This window comes from Pelodiscus sinensis, chromosome 3 (genome assembly GCF_052426305.1).
Source record: "Pelodiscus sinensis isolate ZL-2025 chromosome 3, ASM5242630v1, whole genome shotgun sequence".
Lineage (NCBI taxonomy): Eukaryota > Metazoa > Chordata > Testudines > Trionychidae > Pelodiscus > Pelodiscus sinensis.
The window spans coordinates 201557638-201571959 of record NC_143054.1 but is presented as its reverse complement, the minus strand read 5'-3'; the positions used below and the strand labels follow the sequence as shown (position 1 = coordinate 201571959).

The 14322-nt window shown below is 54.2% G+C and overlaps 1 protein-coding gene across 3 annotated transcripts in view; it reads left to right on the top strand.

Moving 5' to 3' along the window:
• The window catches only part of ABHD12 (abhydrolase domain containing 12, lysophospholipase), a 55859-nt gene extending 43114 nt beyond the window's left edge, over window positions 1-12745 (top strand). For all 3 annotated transcript variants that reach the window (XM_075925857.2, XM_089777610.1, XM_089777611.1), the window contains exons 8-13: window positions 643-680; window positions 1242-1321; window positions 3890-3972; window positions 6350-6428; window positions 7950-8077; window positions 10695-12745. In XM_075925857.2, coding sequence (XP_075781972.1) covers window positions 643-680; window positions 1242-1321; window positions 3890-3972; window positions 6350-6428; window positions 7950-8077; window positions 10695-10734 — 448 coding nt within the window. In that variant the 3' untranslated portion in view covers window positions 10735-12745. The remainder of the gene's footprint in view (window positions 1-642; window positions 681-1241; window positions 1322-3889; window positions 3973-6349; window positions 6429-7949; window positions 8078-10694) is intronic.
• The last annotated feature ends 1577 nt before the right edge of the window (window positions 12746-14322 follow it).

Below are 14322 nucleotides of genomic sequence, written 5' to 3'. Positions count from 1 at the left end.
CAGCAGAGGGACTGGCGACCTTGCAACAGGTGCTTGTGGGCAGGAGGAGGGCTGCAGAGCCTGCGCAAGTGGAGGCTTTGGGGAGTGCTATGTGAAAAAGGGGGTGGGGTCTGTTAAGGCTTCCAGGAGGAAATCCCAGTGGTGTGAGGAGCGCGCATGCAGCACGAGGCACTAGGGAAGGCAGATTGTGTCTGAACCTAGATCCTGCATCTCGCGGAGAATCCTAGAAGGGTCAGGGTTGGGAGGGACCTCGGGAGTCACCGAGTCCAAACCCAGCTAACCCATTCCAGCCAGGAATGATTTGCCAAGCCAGGCCTTCCCCTCGCTGCATCCAAAGGGGGTGGAGTTTGGATGGCTGGCAGCGCCATCAATCCCCAGTCATTAAACAAGGGGGTAGGAAGAGGGGGAAGGTGTCCGTTATGCCCCCTGGCTGTACCGCACGGGATGTCGAGAACCGCAGGGCATCCGTCCACTGCGCCACTGCTCGCTAGGGTCTGCCCTCAGCCCTGACACTGGCTTGCGGTGCAGCTGCCTTGAGATCAGAGATGAGTCTTCCAAGTGGCTGTGGCTTGGAGCTGCTGCTGCTGTCCAGCGGTGAGTGACAAGCTCCGTTTCACACCACGTGTGTTTCTTGTCTTTCAGAGTCGCAACAAATTTAGTGAGGCGCCTTTGTGAGCGAGGTAAGGCCAGCGAGGGGCACTTGCTGCGCGGTGTAAGTTGCACTCGGGGCCCTAACTGCTGCTTGGGTGTCTGCCTGCGCACCTGTCTGCTGATGTGCTGCAAGCGCAGCTCTACCATGCGTTCCTGCAGCATGCTCTGACGCGGGCGCCTCCCAAACCGCGCCACAAGGGCTCTAAGGCGGTGGTGGTGCAGACCATGGCGTCCACGGGAGCTCTGCACTCTGCTGGGTGGCTCTATTGTCAAAAACTTCTATTTGGATGAGAACTTCCCCGTCCTCTGGCTGGATGGAGGGTTTGGGCTTGGCAGCTCTCTCGAGGGCTGAATTAGCGTAGACACCCCGTCCAGCACTTTCCGGCATTCACCACAGCCCTTCGACGTGACCTCCTGCCGCACACGCTCGCCATAGCTCAGTGGCTCCGGGGGTGAGGCCCACGGAGCTATTTTACATCCCAGAAATGGGCCGAGAGGAGAATATTGCCTTCCTTGCTGAGTGTTCCCTGCCTTGTACACCTACAGCGCCCCAGTGCTTTACCAGGCTGTGCTGTGCCCTCCTCTTTCAGAAACTCCTCCGGACGCCCTGATCCTGGAATCCCCCTTTACTAACATACGCGAAGAAGCAAGGAGCCATCCGTTTTCAGTGGCAAGTACAAACTGTCGGTTTCATTCCCTTGGGAGTGCAGTCCCAGCAGTTCACTTATTTAACAGTGCTTGGCGGGCTATGCTAGCATGTGTCTGAGCGAGCTCTGTAACCGCCCCCCCCACACCCAGCGACTGCCAGCCTTTGTTCTTGAACAGCTGGAGGTGCAGGGCTTCTGCAGAGCTGGAGAACCATTAGCATGCTTGGCATCTGGCGCAAGGGAAGGCAAGTGGGGCGTGAAAAGTGTAAATGCGGGGGGTGAGTCGGAGCACGCTGGCGTGTCAGTGCAGAATGTGGGCCCCACCCCCGGCTCGGCGCACTCCCAGTGCAGAGCGGGGGTGTGCAGATGCTGGTCGGAAGAGGCTTGGAGGCGAATCAGATACAGCCCGGGTAGACCCGGGATCATCACCGTGCCTTTCCAGTACCGCCCCCGCAGCGCTGAGGCAGTGAAGGCGGGCGAGAAGCTGTGCCAAGACATGAGCGTGGCCCAGACTGTCAGATGAGTCCGTCTCCCTGAGGCATGGAGCGAATGCAGACCAGCGGGCACCTGCCCAGCAGTGTGGTGCACTCCTCAGCCAGGAGGGCATGTCCGTTAGCTGCACACCTGGGTGAGGGCTGGAGTGAAGTGAATCCCAAACCTCGTGGTCACTAGGCACGTGTGGCGCGGAACCAAGCCTGCCCGGCACAGCGGGGCAACAGCTCTCGGCATCATTGCTTGCCAAAGGCTCTCCTGAGGCTTGGTGGCTGGGTGGGCCGCCTTGTCGTCATAGCCACTTCCCTGCAGCCAGACTCCTGCTGTCCGGGCTGCTGGCGAAGTTGCTCTGACCCATGCAGCTCCCAGACCCGTGCAGCAAACCCGTAGGCCAGGGGTCAGCCGGCTTTCCGAAGTGGCATGCCAAGATGTAACCCTCCGGCCTGGGCCGTGCCACTCCTGTGCGGGGCCCCATGGACCCCGGGTCAACGCAAACCTTTCCGCAGATTGCCAGTTGCTAATGGAAACTCCCTGTTCATTACACGATTACGCCCCAGCCATTCTGCTGGTGCTGCAGCTGGGGAGAACGGTTTAATTTAAATTCAACCAGTAAAGTGTGTTAAAGCTTCAGAGGAGTAGCCGAGTTAGTCTGTAACTAGAAAAATAAAATAAAATAAAGTCTGGTAATAGCACCCTAAAGACTAGCAAACCACGGGGAGTGGATCGGGAGCTTTGTGCCCAGGAAGCTCATGATCCCATCTCCGTGTTTGGTTCGTCTTTAAGGTGCTGCTAGACTAGTTGTTGTTTGTGTTTGTTTAAAATGAAGTTTGATAAACTAAGTAAAATACTGTGCCCAGCGCAAGAGGGTTCAAAGGGTTTTGTTTTTGTTTTAATTCATGGCAGGAGTGAGGAGCCTTTTTTGGGTCGGGGGTCACTGACCCCCAGAGAAATCAGTTGGGGACCACGCAAGTGAGAAGCAAAAAATCTCCTCTCCAAACCCCCAACCCTCACTGATGTGGCCCCCAACTGACCCCTCACTCTTCTGCATCCAGCCCCCACGGGGCAGGGGAAGGGACGGGAGGACTGAGGTCCAGGGCTTCCCATAGGCCGGATTTACTTTTCTGAGGTTCCACAGTTAGTGGATTTTGTGGACCCCCCTTAGGCTGTGGGGCTCAGTGTGCGGACAGGGCTGCCAGCGAGTGGGATGGGGCAGGAGGGGTGAGGAGGGCAGGGCCTGGAAGGGAGTTTGGCGGCAGGAGAGGGCGTGGGGTGGGGGTACGAGAGGGAGCTTGGGGGAGTAACACAGCAAAGGGGAGAATGCAGCCAAATAGCTGGTTGGGGAGGAGGCAAAGAAGTGGGGAGTAAAGGAAAGTGCAGCTTCTGCCAAGTAAAATTGTATCCCTTTCGCTCCGCGCCCCCCCCCCCCCCCCCCCCCCACCTTCCCTCTGTTCTGGCCGCACGCATGCGCCCCCTCCCCCCCCCCGGCAGGGCAGCAGCACTGGGACTTGCAAACCACCCCCCCCCCCCAACAGCATCTCTGGGGCGGAGTCTCTTCCCGCCCAGCCATTTGTTGCCGGCTGCGGCTCTGGGACTGCCCAGAGCTGGCTCCAGCCCGGCCGGGCGCAGCAGGGTGTGGGGGAAGGGGCTCGCTCCCCTTGAGCTGTGTGGGGGGTCAGGAGCGTGGCGCAGCCTGGGCCTTGGGGCACCAGGTGTGACTGGCTTGTAGCTGAGAGGGGAGTTAACCCCAGCCTCTCCTGCCCCCCACCCCCGCAGGAAGCCGGGGCTGTTGCTCCAGCCCACGCGCCCCGCTGCAAGGGGGGAAGGGCGGGGCTGAGCTGCTGACCCGTGTGCCAGGGGTTGCCCACCTCTGCTGTCGGCCGTGTCACTGGCCACGCTGTGTGGGTGGAGCAGCAGGTGAGTATCTGAGGACTCTAGGAGACCTGGGCTGTAAAATCACCCAGGACTCTTGCGCTCAGGGTCGGCAGCAGTGCCTGGAGTCTGGCTAGCGGGGCTGTTCAGTGTGCCGCTCTCACTGCGGAGGCTAGCTGGCTGGGCGGCAGAATGGGGCTATTGGGTGCTCACAGGCTTTTCCCCTACAGATATATAGATACTTCCCTGGGTTCGACTGGTTCTTCCTCGACACCATCACAATGAGTGGAATTAAATTCGCCAATGATGAGAAGTAAGTGGTGACGCTTGCCTGTCGTCTGAGCCGTGAGCCCTTTCCGTGACGTTCTCCTCGATGGCTGCCTGGCGCAACTCCAGTGCCGTGGGAATAAGCCCCAAAGTGCAGCGTCCCTTCTGCTTGGCTGAAGCATTTAGAACATGCTTAAGGAGGTTCAGCAGCCCCAGCTGTCCTTGGTGTGTCTCTCCCCAGCAACTCCAACACGCAACTCTGTCCTTTTTCATTTTTGTAACGCACTTAATCCTATCCTAGGGGCAGTTAAAACCAACCATTTCTCCCTTGCACAGGAAAGAACCGAGCTGACTGGCTACTCAGACCGTGAAAGCGAGAGGCTCTGCAGATGTCTAGAAATGCTACTTTTTGTGATTGGTTTCTTTCAAACATACTCTAGTTCCGTGGTCCCCAACACGGCACCCGCGGGAGAATGTATGTGCGCCCGCGCCGGCGTTTTAAAACTACTCACATTCGCCCCGGCTTAGAGCGGGGTCGGCAGCCTGGGGCCCGCGAGGGAGCCCGACGCGGGGCTTTAGAGGCTTGAGCCCCGCCCCCACCGCAGCAGGCAGCCCGCGCAGGCGCAAACCCCACGCTGGTCGGGTCCGGCTGCGAGGCAGCAACAGCCCCCCTTCCTCCCCCACGCAAAACAGCCGCGGCGGGGCCCTTTGTGGCGCAGGAGCTGCGAGCCGGCAGGGGAGGGTCCCTCATGGCCGCTTCTGCCCCCCCGCACAAGCCCATTGGCCGGACCTGGACAGGGGCAGCTGTGGGAACCCACCAATCCCCAAGCACAGGGCCAGGCAGCTCCTGTGGGAGAAACAGGAGAGCAGCGCGTCTCGCTGGTAAGTGTCCGGCCCCCCAGCTACTCCCACTCCGATATCTTCACCCACAGAACTCTCCTCCCAGACCCTGCACCCCAAACCCCTGCCCTGAGGGGCAATCCAAACCCCTGGCCTGACACCCCCCCAGTAAAATGTCTGGTATTTTCAGTTTCTCAGCTGGAAACCACTTGGGACGTTCTTCCCCTGCCATGTGGAAATTTGTGTGAAATTTAAAGGGGCATGTTTTTTTTGGGGGGGTGCTTTTTTTGCTCTACATTTGGACATCCCTCCTTTTTATTAATGCAGAATTTTGTTTAAAAATGAATTGCAATATAATTAAAATAAAAATTATCCAACTAAATTAAGTTTCTATCAAATTTACCCAATTCACATTTAACATGAAAATAACCTTCAATTTCACATTGACGCCTTTTTTTGTGGGCGCCCGCCACACTCTTCTGAAAACACGAATGTGCTATTGGCCACACAAAGGTTGGGGACCACTGCTCTAGTTGGTATGTTGACTGAAACTGTCCTAGTGGGCAAGGCAGGCAGCTGGCGATTGGGCTGTTACGCAGGGACGCAGTCTGGCTGTCACAGCACTAATGCAGCTTTGCACTTCTGCAGCATCTGCCAGCAAGGAATCTAAGCGCTTCACGAACTGTAATGAATGAAACCTCTCGGCATGTCCAGAGAGCAGGATCATGGTGCCTGTCTAAGGTCACACATGAATCTGCCACGGATTTCAATAGAATCCAGGTCATCTGTCTTAGCCGCTAGACTGTTTTCCAAATGCACAGTGGCTCCTCTTAGAAACGCAAACAAGAAACCCGCCTTGTATTGACCCTTACTGTGGAGAGATGCGCCCCCTGGTCACTTTGTAATCAGCAGATTGATTCTCCTGTGATCTTACCATTTTTTGCTTAGATCATATTAAATGGTGTCTAGGTAACTGCTTTACCACAGTCTGAAATGCAGTAAATCAGTGTGGGAATTTTGTCACACTTGCTTCCCTGGAAATCCCACCCAATAGAATCACAAAACTTGGTGGTCGAGAGACTCAAGGATACAATGTCCCCTCATAAACGCTTTCCGATTCCAAAGTGCAGAGGAATTGGAGTGTTTCATTGCACACTGAGCTCGCTCTCGATTGTTTTTAAAATAAGCTCCATAGCAATCCGCTGTGCTGCATTATCTTTTGCCAGCTTTGCGGAATATGATGGGATTTATTTATTAGCGGGGTTTGTTTGAGAAGAGCGACAATAAGCCAAAGAGAATTGGCTCCATTTGCATTTGAAGGGACGAGCGGTGAATTTGATGAAGCTAGTGATTTTGATTGTGAGTGTTGCTTAATGATGCTAAAATTGTTCGTCAAAGGGCCAGGGACAGACTGTCATAGAAGCGAGGTAGAAGAGAACTGCTTGTTTGTAGAAAGGCAATATATTAGAAACAACAGGCACTCAAAGCCTCTCCGTCAAAAATATAACCAAAACATGCTGAGGGATTGAGTCTGGAATTTTAATTTTTCTTTTATGGCTAGTGACAAATTTTCCCTTTTGCAGCGTGAAATACATTTCCTGCTCGTTGCTTATTCTTCATGCTGAAGATGACCCTGTTGTACCATTTCATCTCGGAAAGAAGGTGCGTTTCTTTAGCCAGCATAACAGATCTGCTTCAAGTTGGCCATTTGATAGGAGAGAATTGTGTGTCTTAAAGAATTACCCAAACAAACCATTCTGTTCTAGTCAGAGAAAGGTAGCAATGCGATGATAAAAACTAGCAGCTTTAATAAGGACTGATGTGTACAAAGTGTGTGGTACTGAAGGGATCTGATGTTTAATACATTGGCTGCTAAATCTTGTGTATATTGAAACAAGCCCTCCAGGTATCTGGTATTTGCTGTGGGAAAGAGCTGTGAAAAATGTATCAGTCTATAAAAAATAAAATAATTGTGGAAGAAATTAGGGAGAGTATGTTATGGTTACACTAGCCCAAGAATGAAAGAGTCAGCAGAGACTGACCGAATATGCCTTAGATTTCTGGATGCAAGGGTTCAAACACTATTCCATAAATCTATTTTAAATGAGGTCGCTGTAACCGAACTATACCAGGCAGATCTTACCTAAATAGAAACTTAATTGCAACAGCTCTTTACCAAGGTACTGCTCCATTCGTCAGTGGAAGGCAATGGAGCCTGTTCTCTGGTTATAATTAATCCCATTGCCACTGTGCTTTGGGATTTCTTTGTGGGCACCAGTTACAATGTTTATAATTCATACAGGTCATTAGTGGGGGCCAACTCATCTTGTTCAGGACGTCAGGCTGATTTCAGCAGTTAGTTACATAATAGCTCTCCTACCAAAGCTTCGTTTTGTCCAACTGAATCTACTAACTGTCCTTTGTGAATTAGAATTAGTGCATGGAAAGTTCCTGCATCATCCATTAGATTAGAACAAGCGGTGTGCATGTGTGGGTGGGGGGTGTCAGACACAACTAGGTAACAGGAGTTCTGAGAGGAAATTCGAAGAGAGCCTCAGTTACAAACACTTTAGGAACCTTAGTAGCTCTGACTAAAATGTGATGGTGGTTCTTTCAAAAGTTTACAATTGAACATTGACTTAATACAGTTTTGAAACTTTCCTGTGCAGAAGAAAACTGCTGCTTTTAACCATCTTAATTTGAATGAAACAAATACAAGAGATTTTTTCCTTGTCAAATACTTTTTAAACTTTCCCTTTATTTTTAGTATTTTGTTAGCACAATACTGTATTGTGTGTGCGCATTTTTGTTTGTCTGCTGCCTGATTCCAAAGCAATTGTGTAGTTGATTGACCAGTTTGTAACTGAGGTTCTCTATTTTAAAACAGGTTGTAGATACATACCCCTTTGTGCATCTGTTCTGGACTCTTCCCTAATACTGCTGATTTTTTTTTTTTTTTTTTCATTCAAACCCCGCACCCCCAATTGCTAGTGGATGCTGTATTCATTTTTATCTTCCACCAAAATCTGTCTGCCCCAGCCCATGGGTGTGGGATGGTGTGCACTGAATGACTGTGTAAAGATCACTGTGTGCAGACTATAAGTGTATTTTTAGCTAGCTAGTACTATAGCACAATTTTGAAATGTTGTGATTTGTACCTTCCCTGTTTTATTCTTTCTACAGCTGTATAACATAGCTGCACCATCTCGGAGTTTCCGTGACTACAAAGTACAGTTTGTTCCGTTTCACAGAGACCTAGGCTACAGGCATAAGTACATCTACAGGAGTCCAGAACTACCTCGGATCCTGCGGTAATGAGCAGGGGCGTGTTGCATGAGTTAAATCAACATCAGGACTGATGGGGCACAGGGAGCAAGTGGACAGAGCTTGTTAGATTAGAGCTGCTCTAGGAAGACCAAGGCAACAGTATCAGAACACACACAAAATCTGCTTCCCCTCTCCCCCCCATCCAAGTTTTCTTATGCAGGCCGTCTCCACTTTGACACCACCACAGTTGTCTTATGGACCTTTTCCCAAACTCTCCTGGTAGTAAAGGGGCTACACAAATAGACTTGAAAAGAACTTCAGCATTTTCTCTGGAACGGGTGAAGTATTTCAGATCTCCTGCTCAGTTGTTGATTGCATTTGCAGAGTTAGGGCAGCCGTGTGTCCACACATGGGGCTTCTAGGGTTGCCAGGTGTCCAGTATTTTTGCCTCCTGTCCAGTACAAAAATTCAGAAAATACCGGACACCTGAAATATCCGGTACTTTCTGGTTTTTCGCTGGCCAGGAGGCGAAAATCCCGGGCTGTCCAGCTCAATACAGAGGCAGCCTGGAACTCTAGTGCTTACTGGGTTGCGCAGAGGAGCTGTCCGGCCCTGTGCATGGAGGCAAGATGGTGGGTGGCTGCTGGCAGCCTGTTAGGGCCAAAAAGCCTCACCACACGTTTCTTAAAGGGGCTGCGCTTTTTTGTTTTGTTTTGTTTTGCATAACTCTCAGGGTCCTTCTTTTTTTTGGGGGGGGGGGTATTTTTTCTGAAACCATCTGGCAACCCTAGGGGCTTCCACAGGAGTACCAGGATTTCTTTGCCTGTTAGCTGGCTGGCGTGAGCCCACTGGCTAGATCCCCGAGTTGTTCAGCTAGATCCCAAGCAACCTCTGCGACACTTCTGGCTCAAATGCCCGTATTCGACCTTTGGAAAGCAGCATCCTCGTCCTCCTTTTGTGTTTGCCTCCCACCACGCGCCCTCTCTGGTTTGTGTGGATGGGTGACCCTCCAGCCCCTGTTCAGAGACTCAGGTGGGGCTGCTTGTGAGTCCCTACAGCAGTGGAGTGGAGGTGTGCTGTTACTGGAAGGGTTGGAACAGGCTCCTCTCCTTTCCAGCGCTGTTGCTTTCTGAGAGGTTGCACACGTCTGTTCTACATCCTGCTCCCCTCCCCTCTCGTCAGCGTGGCCGCAGGAAGGGACTGAGGGGTCAGGGCAGCTAGGCCCTTTCTGCCTGCACGTGGTGAGCGAGGCAACGGGGGAAACTCGGATGACTGTGCAGCACCCAAACTCCTACGTGCAATGGGCAGATGCCACGTCTCAGAGAGCAGCTGTCACGGAGAGGTCGGGCTCCATTTTCCCCTTGAAATGCCAGAGAATAGGGGATTTAAGATGGCATCTCTGTGGGGCTGAGCCCAGCTCCCTCCGGAGGGTTGGGTGTCTCACTGGGCAATCAGCCGCCCAGCGCCCCAGGGCGAGCGTGGCCCTGCAGAACTCTCCAGGAGGCTTTATCAGCAGGTAAGATCGTACAGAGCAGGGTAGCGGCTCTTGTCAGACCTTGGGGATTCCTCTTTGCATTAATGCATGGGAGGCCGGCTCCCTCTGAAGCCCATGGAGAGGGAGAGTGTAGCACAGGCAGTGCACTGTTAGCTCTACAGGGCGGCAGGGCTAGCAGCCAGCAGGGAAGCCCTGCCGGAGGCCTGGGTACGAACTTAGGCAGCTGGCCTGTGCTGCTGCTCTGCTGCCCCGTCTGCACTGCTGCTGTTCTCCAGGCCGGCCAGCCTGACGCCCGGAGCCGGCCTGTGCTGCCAGGGGGATGTCAAGATGTAACTGACAGTTCGACTCACCGACAAGCTGGACTTTTCAGTTCATGTGTTGACTACGCGCACGTTCTCCTTCCAGGATCAGAGGCAGCAAGGGGGGAGGGAGTGGGAACTGGCTTTAAAGATCCGCCTGCACCCCCTGCGCTGCTGCCTCTGATAGAGAGGCAGGAGTGTGGGGGGGGGGAGCAGCTTTCAAGCAGGCTCCCTGTGTGTGCTGGGCCATGGACCTGCCTGCCTCCAGTTCCCCCTTGGCTGCCTCCTACAGAGGCAGTGGGGGTGAGGTGGGCAGGAACTGGTGCTGGGGGAAGCCAGCTTAAAAGCCAGTTCTCTACAGCACCAGCTCCGTGTTGTCCCCTGCTACCTCCCCACACCCCGCAGGGAGCACAAAGCCGCCTCTGTCCATGGTGAGCCTGAGCCCGCTGCAGGCAGAGGGTGATTTGGGGAAGCAGTCCCTGTTCGCGGGGGGTCCGAGCTCCTGGGGCCAGAGGCTGCTCCGCCATCCTGTAGCAGAGGCAGCAGGCAGATGGTCTGCACCAGGAGCTGGTTTCTAAACCGGCTCCCCTTGTGGACCAGCTCCGCCTGGCACCGCGCTGGCTGCCCCACCGGGACCATCAAACGGTCGTGTAACCGCTAAAGTTCCAGGCACCTACAGGAGTGTTCAGTTACCTGGTAGCTACCATCCCCTCCCGCACGGCACAGGCAGGCTCCTGGGTTGGAGCAGGCTGACCGACGAGGCAGGAGGGGCTTGGCTTTGGGAAGAGACGGCCTCAGTGGCACTGATGCGCCAAGTTCTCTGGCCGGGTGGGTTTGTCACGGTCCGTGTCCTGCTTTCTCTCCTAGGGAGTTCCTGGGCAAACCCCAACATGCCCAGCGCCACTGACTGGCTGTCGGCGCAGGAGGCGCTTTCTGTTGTGTGTCTGGGTCAGTCTGCCATTCGTTAGCGCCTGGCATTGCTGGGCTGGGAATCCCGTCACTTGTCCTGCTGCGCAGCCGTGGAAGCCAGACAATTGGAGCGGAAGTTAGCTGGCTTCTGTATTCACATGGACAGAAAACACCACCCGCGTGCCCCAAGACAAGCCAAGCAGCCGCGGAACGGAAAGGGCAGGCGTTCCTACAACCGTGGATCGGGACAAGTGGCGCGTCTGTTCCCTTCCCGAGCAGCGTAGCCGTTTGGAACACGAGGACTGTGCTTTACCCACAAGGAGGTGGCTACAGCTCGACACGCTGCAGCTGCCTGCTGCCAGTTCCAGGGTGTGTCCTTTCTAGAAATCAGTGTTCAGCCCATCGTCCTCTCTCGGTAGCTGCCAGCAGGAAGGTGCTGGAGACCACAGGGAGCAGTGCTGTTTCACTGGGATCCTCGTTGGCAGGCCGTTGGCGGGCGCTGCGGCAGGGCGAGGTACTTGCCAGAAACACACTTGCAAATAAAGGATGTTTTCAAAGAAGACGCAATTATTTAACGAGGGGGATGCTGCAACATTTCCATTCTCCTGCCACGGCCGGCTTTGAGTAGCATTCCTGCATCCTGTTAGGCATGCACAGCTCTGCCTTCCCGCGTACCTGTGGGAGGACTCCTGCTACCTTGCATGACTCCAGCAACGGGGCTTTGGCTTTGTTTTGGGGAAAGCTTGTTTGTTTTTGTCTGAATTTCCCCCTCACGTGGGCCGAGGACATGAGGAGTTTGTTTAAACGCAGAAAGGCTGGCGCTGTCTTCCGTTCTCCTGTAAGCCTAGTGAGAGACAGTCACTTTCGCGGGGGCGAGAGGCCAGACAGAGTCTTTAAGAAACTTGTTTTCCTCCCCAAACACTCCCAGGCACGTTGTAGCCCCGCTGTCAGGTGCAAAGGGCGAGGGGAACTTTCTGCAGCTCTGGCTGCTAAAACCACGCAGCGATGCAGTTACTAATGCAAATAAAGCCTGGGTCTGGGTCTCCTTTCCACACCAGCCTCTTCCAGCTGTGGAGCACACCCTGTTCTCCAACCCTGAGTCCATCTTCTCACCTGCCCTGGCAGCGTGGCCAGCCACGGCGGGTTCCAACCATGGGGCTGGCGACTGGTGGCTCCCCCTCCACCGGCTCAGGGGAGGGCTCCGTGTCTGGTGAGTGACGCGCAGCTCTGGGTTGAAAAATGAGCTGCTGCCTGTGCATCCCTGGAGCATGACCCTGCGAGAGGCACGTGCCAGCTGTCGCTGTGCTGCTGCACCTCCCCTGCCCACCCCGTCTACCAGAACACACGCCCACGCCTTCCATGCCTGTGCCCGCCTGGCTGAGCACACACCCCTCCTGCCCCTACCCCCCGCTGGCATTGCTGGTGGGCTCAGGTCAAGAGTAGCTGGAGCACCCAGTGAGATGGGGCAAGTACTCTGGCCTTGTTTGAGCTGCCCTCGTTCCCTACAGCACACGTGTAGCTTAGTTCCTCGTGTTCAGCAGTGACCTTTGCACGCCAGAGGGGCCTGTTCCCTGATGCAGCTGCCTAATGGAGTAACGTAACCAGCTCAGCAGGCCTCCCGGGCAGCTCAGGCTCCAAATAGTCACAAAGCAGCTATCGATTGTCTATGGTGGCCTGGCCACACCAAGGCTTTGACCCCTAACACTTGTGAGCTGACTGACACTTCTGTTCTGGTGTAGGCACTAATCTTCCTTGCACTGACTGGGCAGAAACACACTCTGGCTCGCTGCCACTCCGTCACACGCTCCAGCGCGTGCTGCTGCTCTCCCCGGCTCCCGGAAAGTCCACGCTGACCTGAATATGTCCAGACTCTCCCCACGTAACCAAGGTTAGATTCCAAAGCGTGAGCCGGGGCGGCTGTTCCAACACCCGTGCCGGTTGATGAGGCCAGTAATGTGCATTGAGAGTGAAATGTTTAGTGTCTAGCTCGAATAAAGTGATTGACCAGATCTCCCTGCTCGCGGCTCGTTTTTCAGGCTCAAGCTAAGTTTGAAGTGGACTTTAGTACGTGCGTTAGTCACAACCCTGGGGTCCATCCAGCTTCCAAGCAAAGCCGGGACATCTCTGGGCTACACGGGGGCCCCCAGTGTTCTCGGCCTCGGAAGGTTCTCAGCGTTCAGGTTGTGGTGGAGACTTAGCAGAAGTGAGGCAACACCCATGTAAGCGGTTGAGCAGTCGGTTTAACAAGGTGAACCCACCAAGGCGGGGGCTGCTGCCAAGTACCAGTTAGTGCTCCTGCCTCCAATCCGAACGGGCCAGCCACGGGCGCTCAAGGGAGATCTGGGCGTGCGGTCCGTCCCTGGGGCCAGTGAGGCGCACTCGGCTGTGCTGAGGGCCATGGGGTGCAGGGATTGCGAGCAGCACTGTGACTCCTCAGTGCATGTGCAGCCATAGTTCATGTACCACTGCCTGGGGGTTCACTCCCCATCCCTTGCTCCCCTGGTTCTGTGGGTCTGCCCCTGGGAAGGGTGGCAGCAAACCCAGCCAGCAATCTTGGGCCAAAGCAACAGCACAGAGGTGAAGGCTGGAGGAACTAAAGGAAGCACTGTGGGGCCGGTGAATCCCTGAATATTTGGGCCTTATAGGGCTCTGTCCTCCACCTCCTGCTTGGATCTGTGGGGACCCCACGCCTGTGGCTGGCTCTTAGGCTACATGCTGAAAGTCAGAGCCAGCCTGGATAGCAGGTCCCTCTTCGGACCTGCCAGTAGCAGTGAGGCTGAGATTTCATTTTCCATCTTGCCCCACAGCCCTGCCCTCAGGTGCTTTGCTGCAGGTGCGGCCTGGCTTAATTAATAGAATCATAGCACACTAGGACTGGAAGGGACCTCGAGAGTCACGGAGTCCAGGCCCCTGCCCCCATGGCAGGACCAAATACTGTCTAGACCATCCCCGATAGACATTTATCTAACCTGCTCTTAAATATTTCCAGAGATGGGGATTCCACAACCTCCCTGGGCAATTTATCCCAGTGTTTGACCACCCTGACAGGTAGGAAAAAGTTCCTAATGTCCAACCTCCCTTGCTGCAGTTTAAGCCCATTGCTGCTTGTTCTATCCTCAGAGGCCAAGATGAACAAGTTTTCTCCCGCCTCCTTATGACACCCTTTTAGATACCTGAAAACTGCTGTCATGTCCCCCCTCAATCATCTCTTCTAAACTAAACAAACCCAATTCCTTCAGTCTTCCCTCATAGCTCATGTTCTCTAGACCTTTCATCATTCTCATTGCTCTTCTCTGGACCCTCTCTAATTTCTCCACATCCTTCTGGAAATGTGGTACCCAGAACTGGACACAATACGCCAATTGAGGCCTAACCAGCGCAGAGTAGAGCGGAAGAATGACTTCTCGTGTCTTCCTCACAACACACCTGTTAATGCAGCCTAGAATCATGTTTGCTTGTTTTGCAACAGTATCACACTGCTGACTCACATTCAACTTGTGGTCCATTATAACCCCTAGATCCCTTTCTGCCATGCTCCTTCCTAGACAGTCGCTTCCCATTCTGTGTGTGTGAAACTGATTGTTCC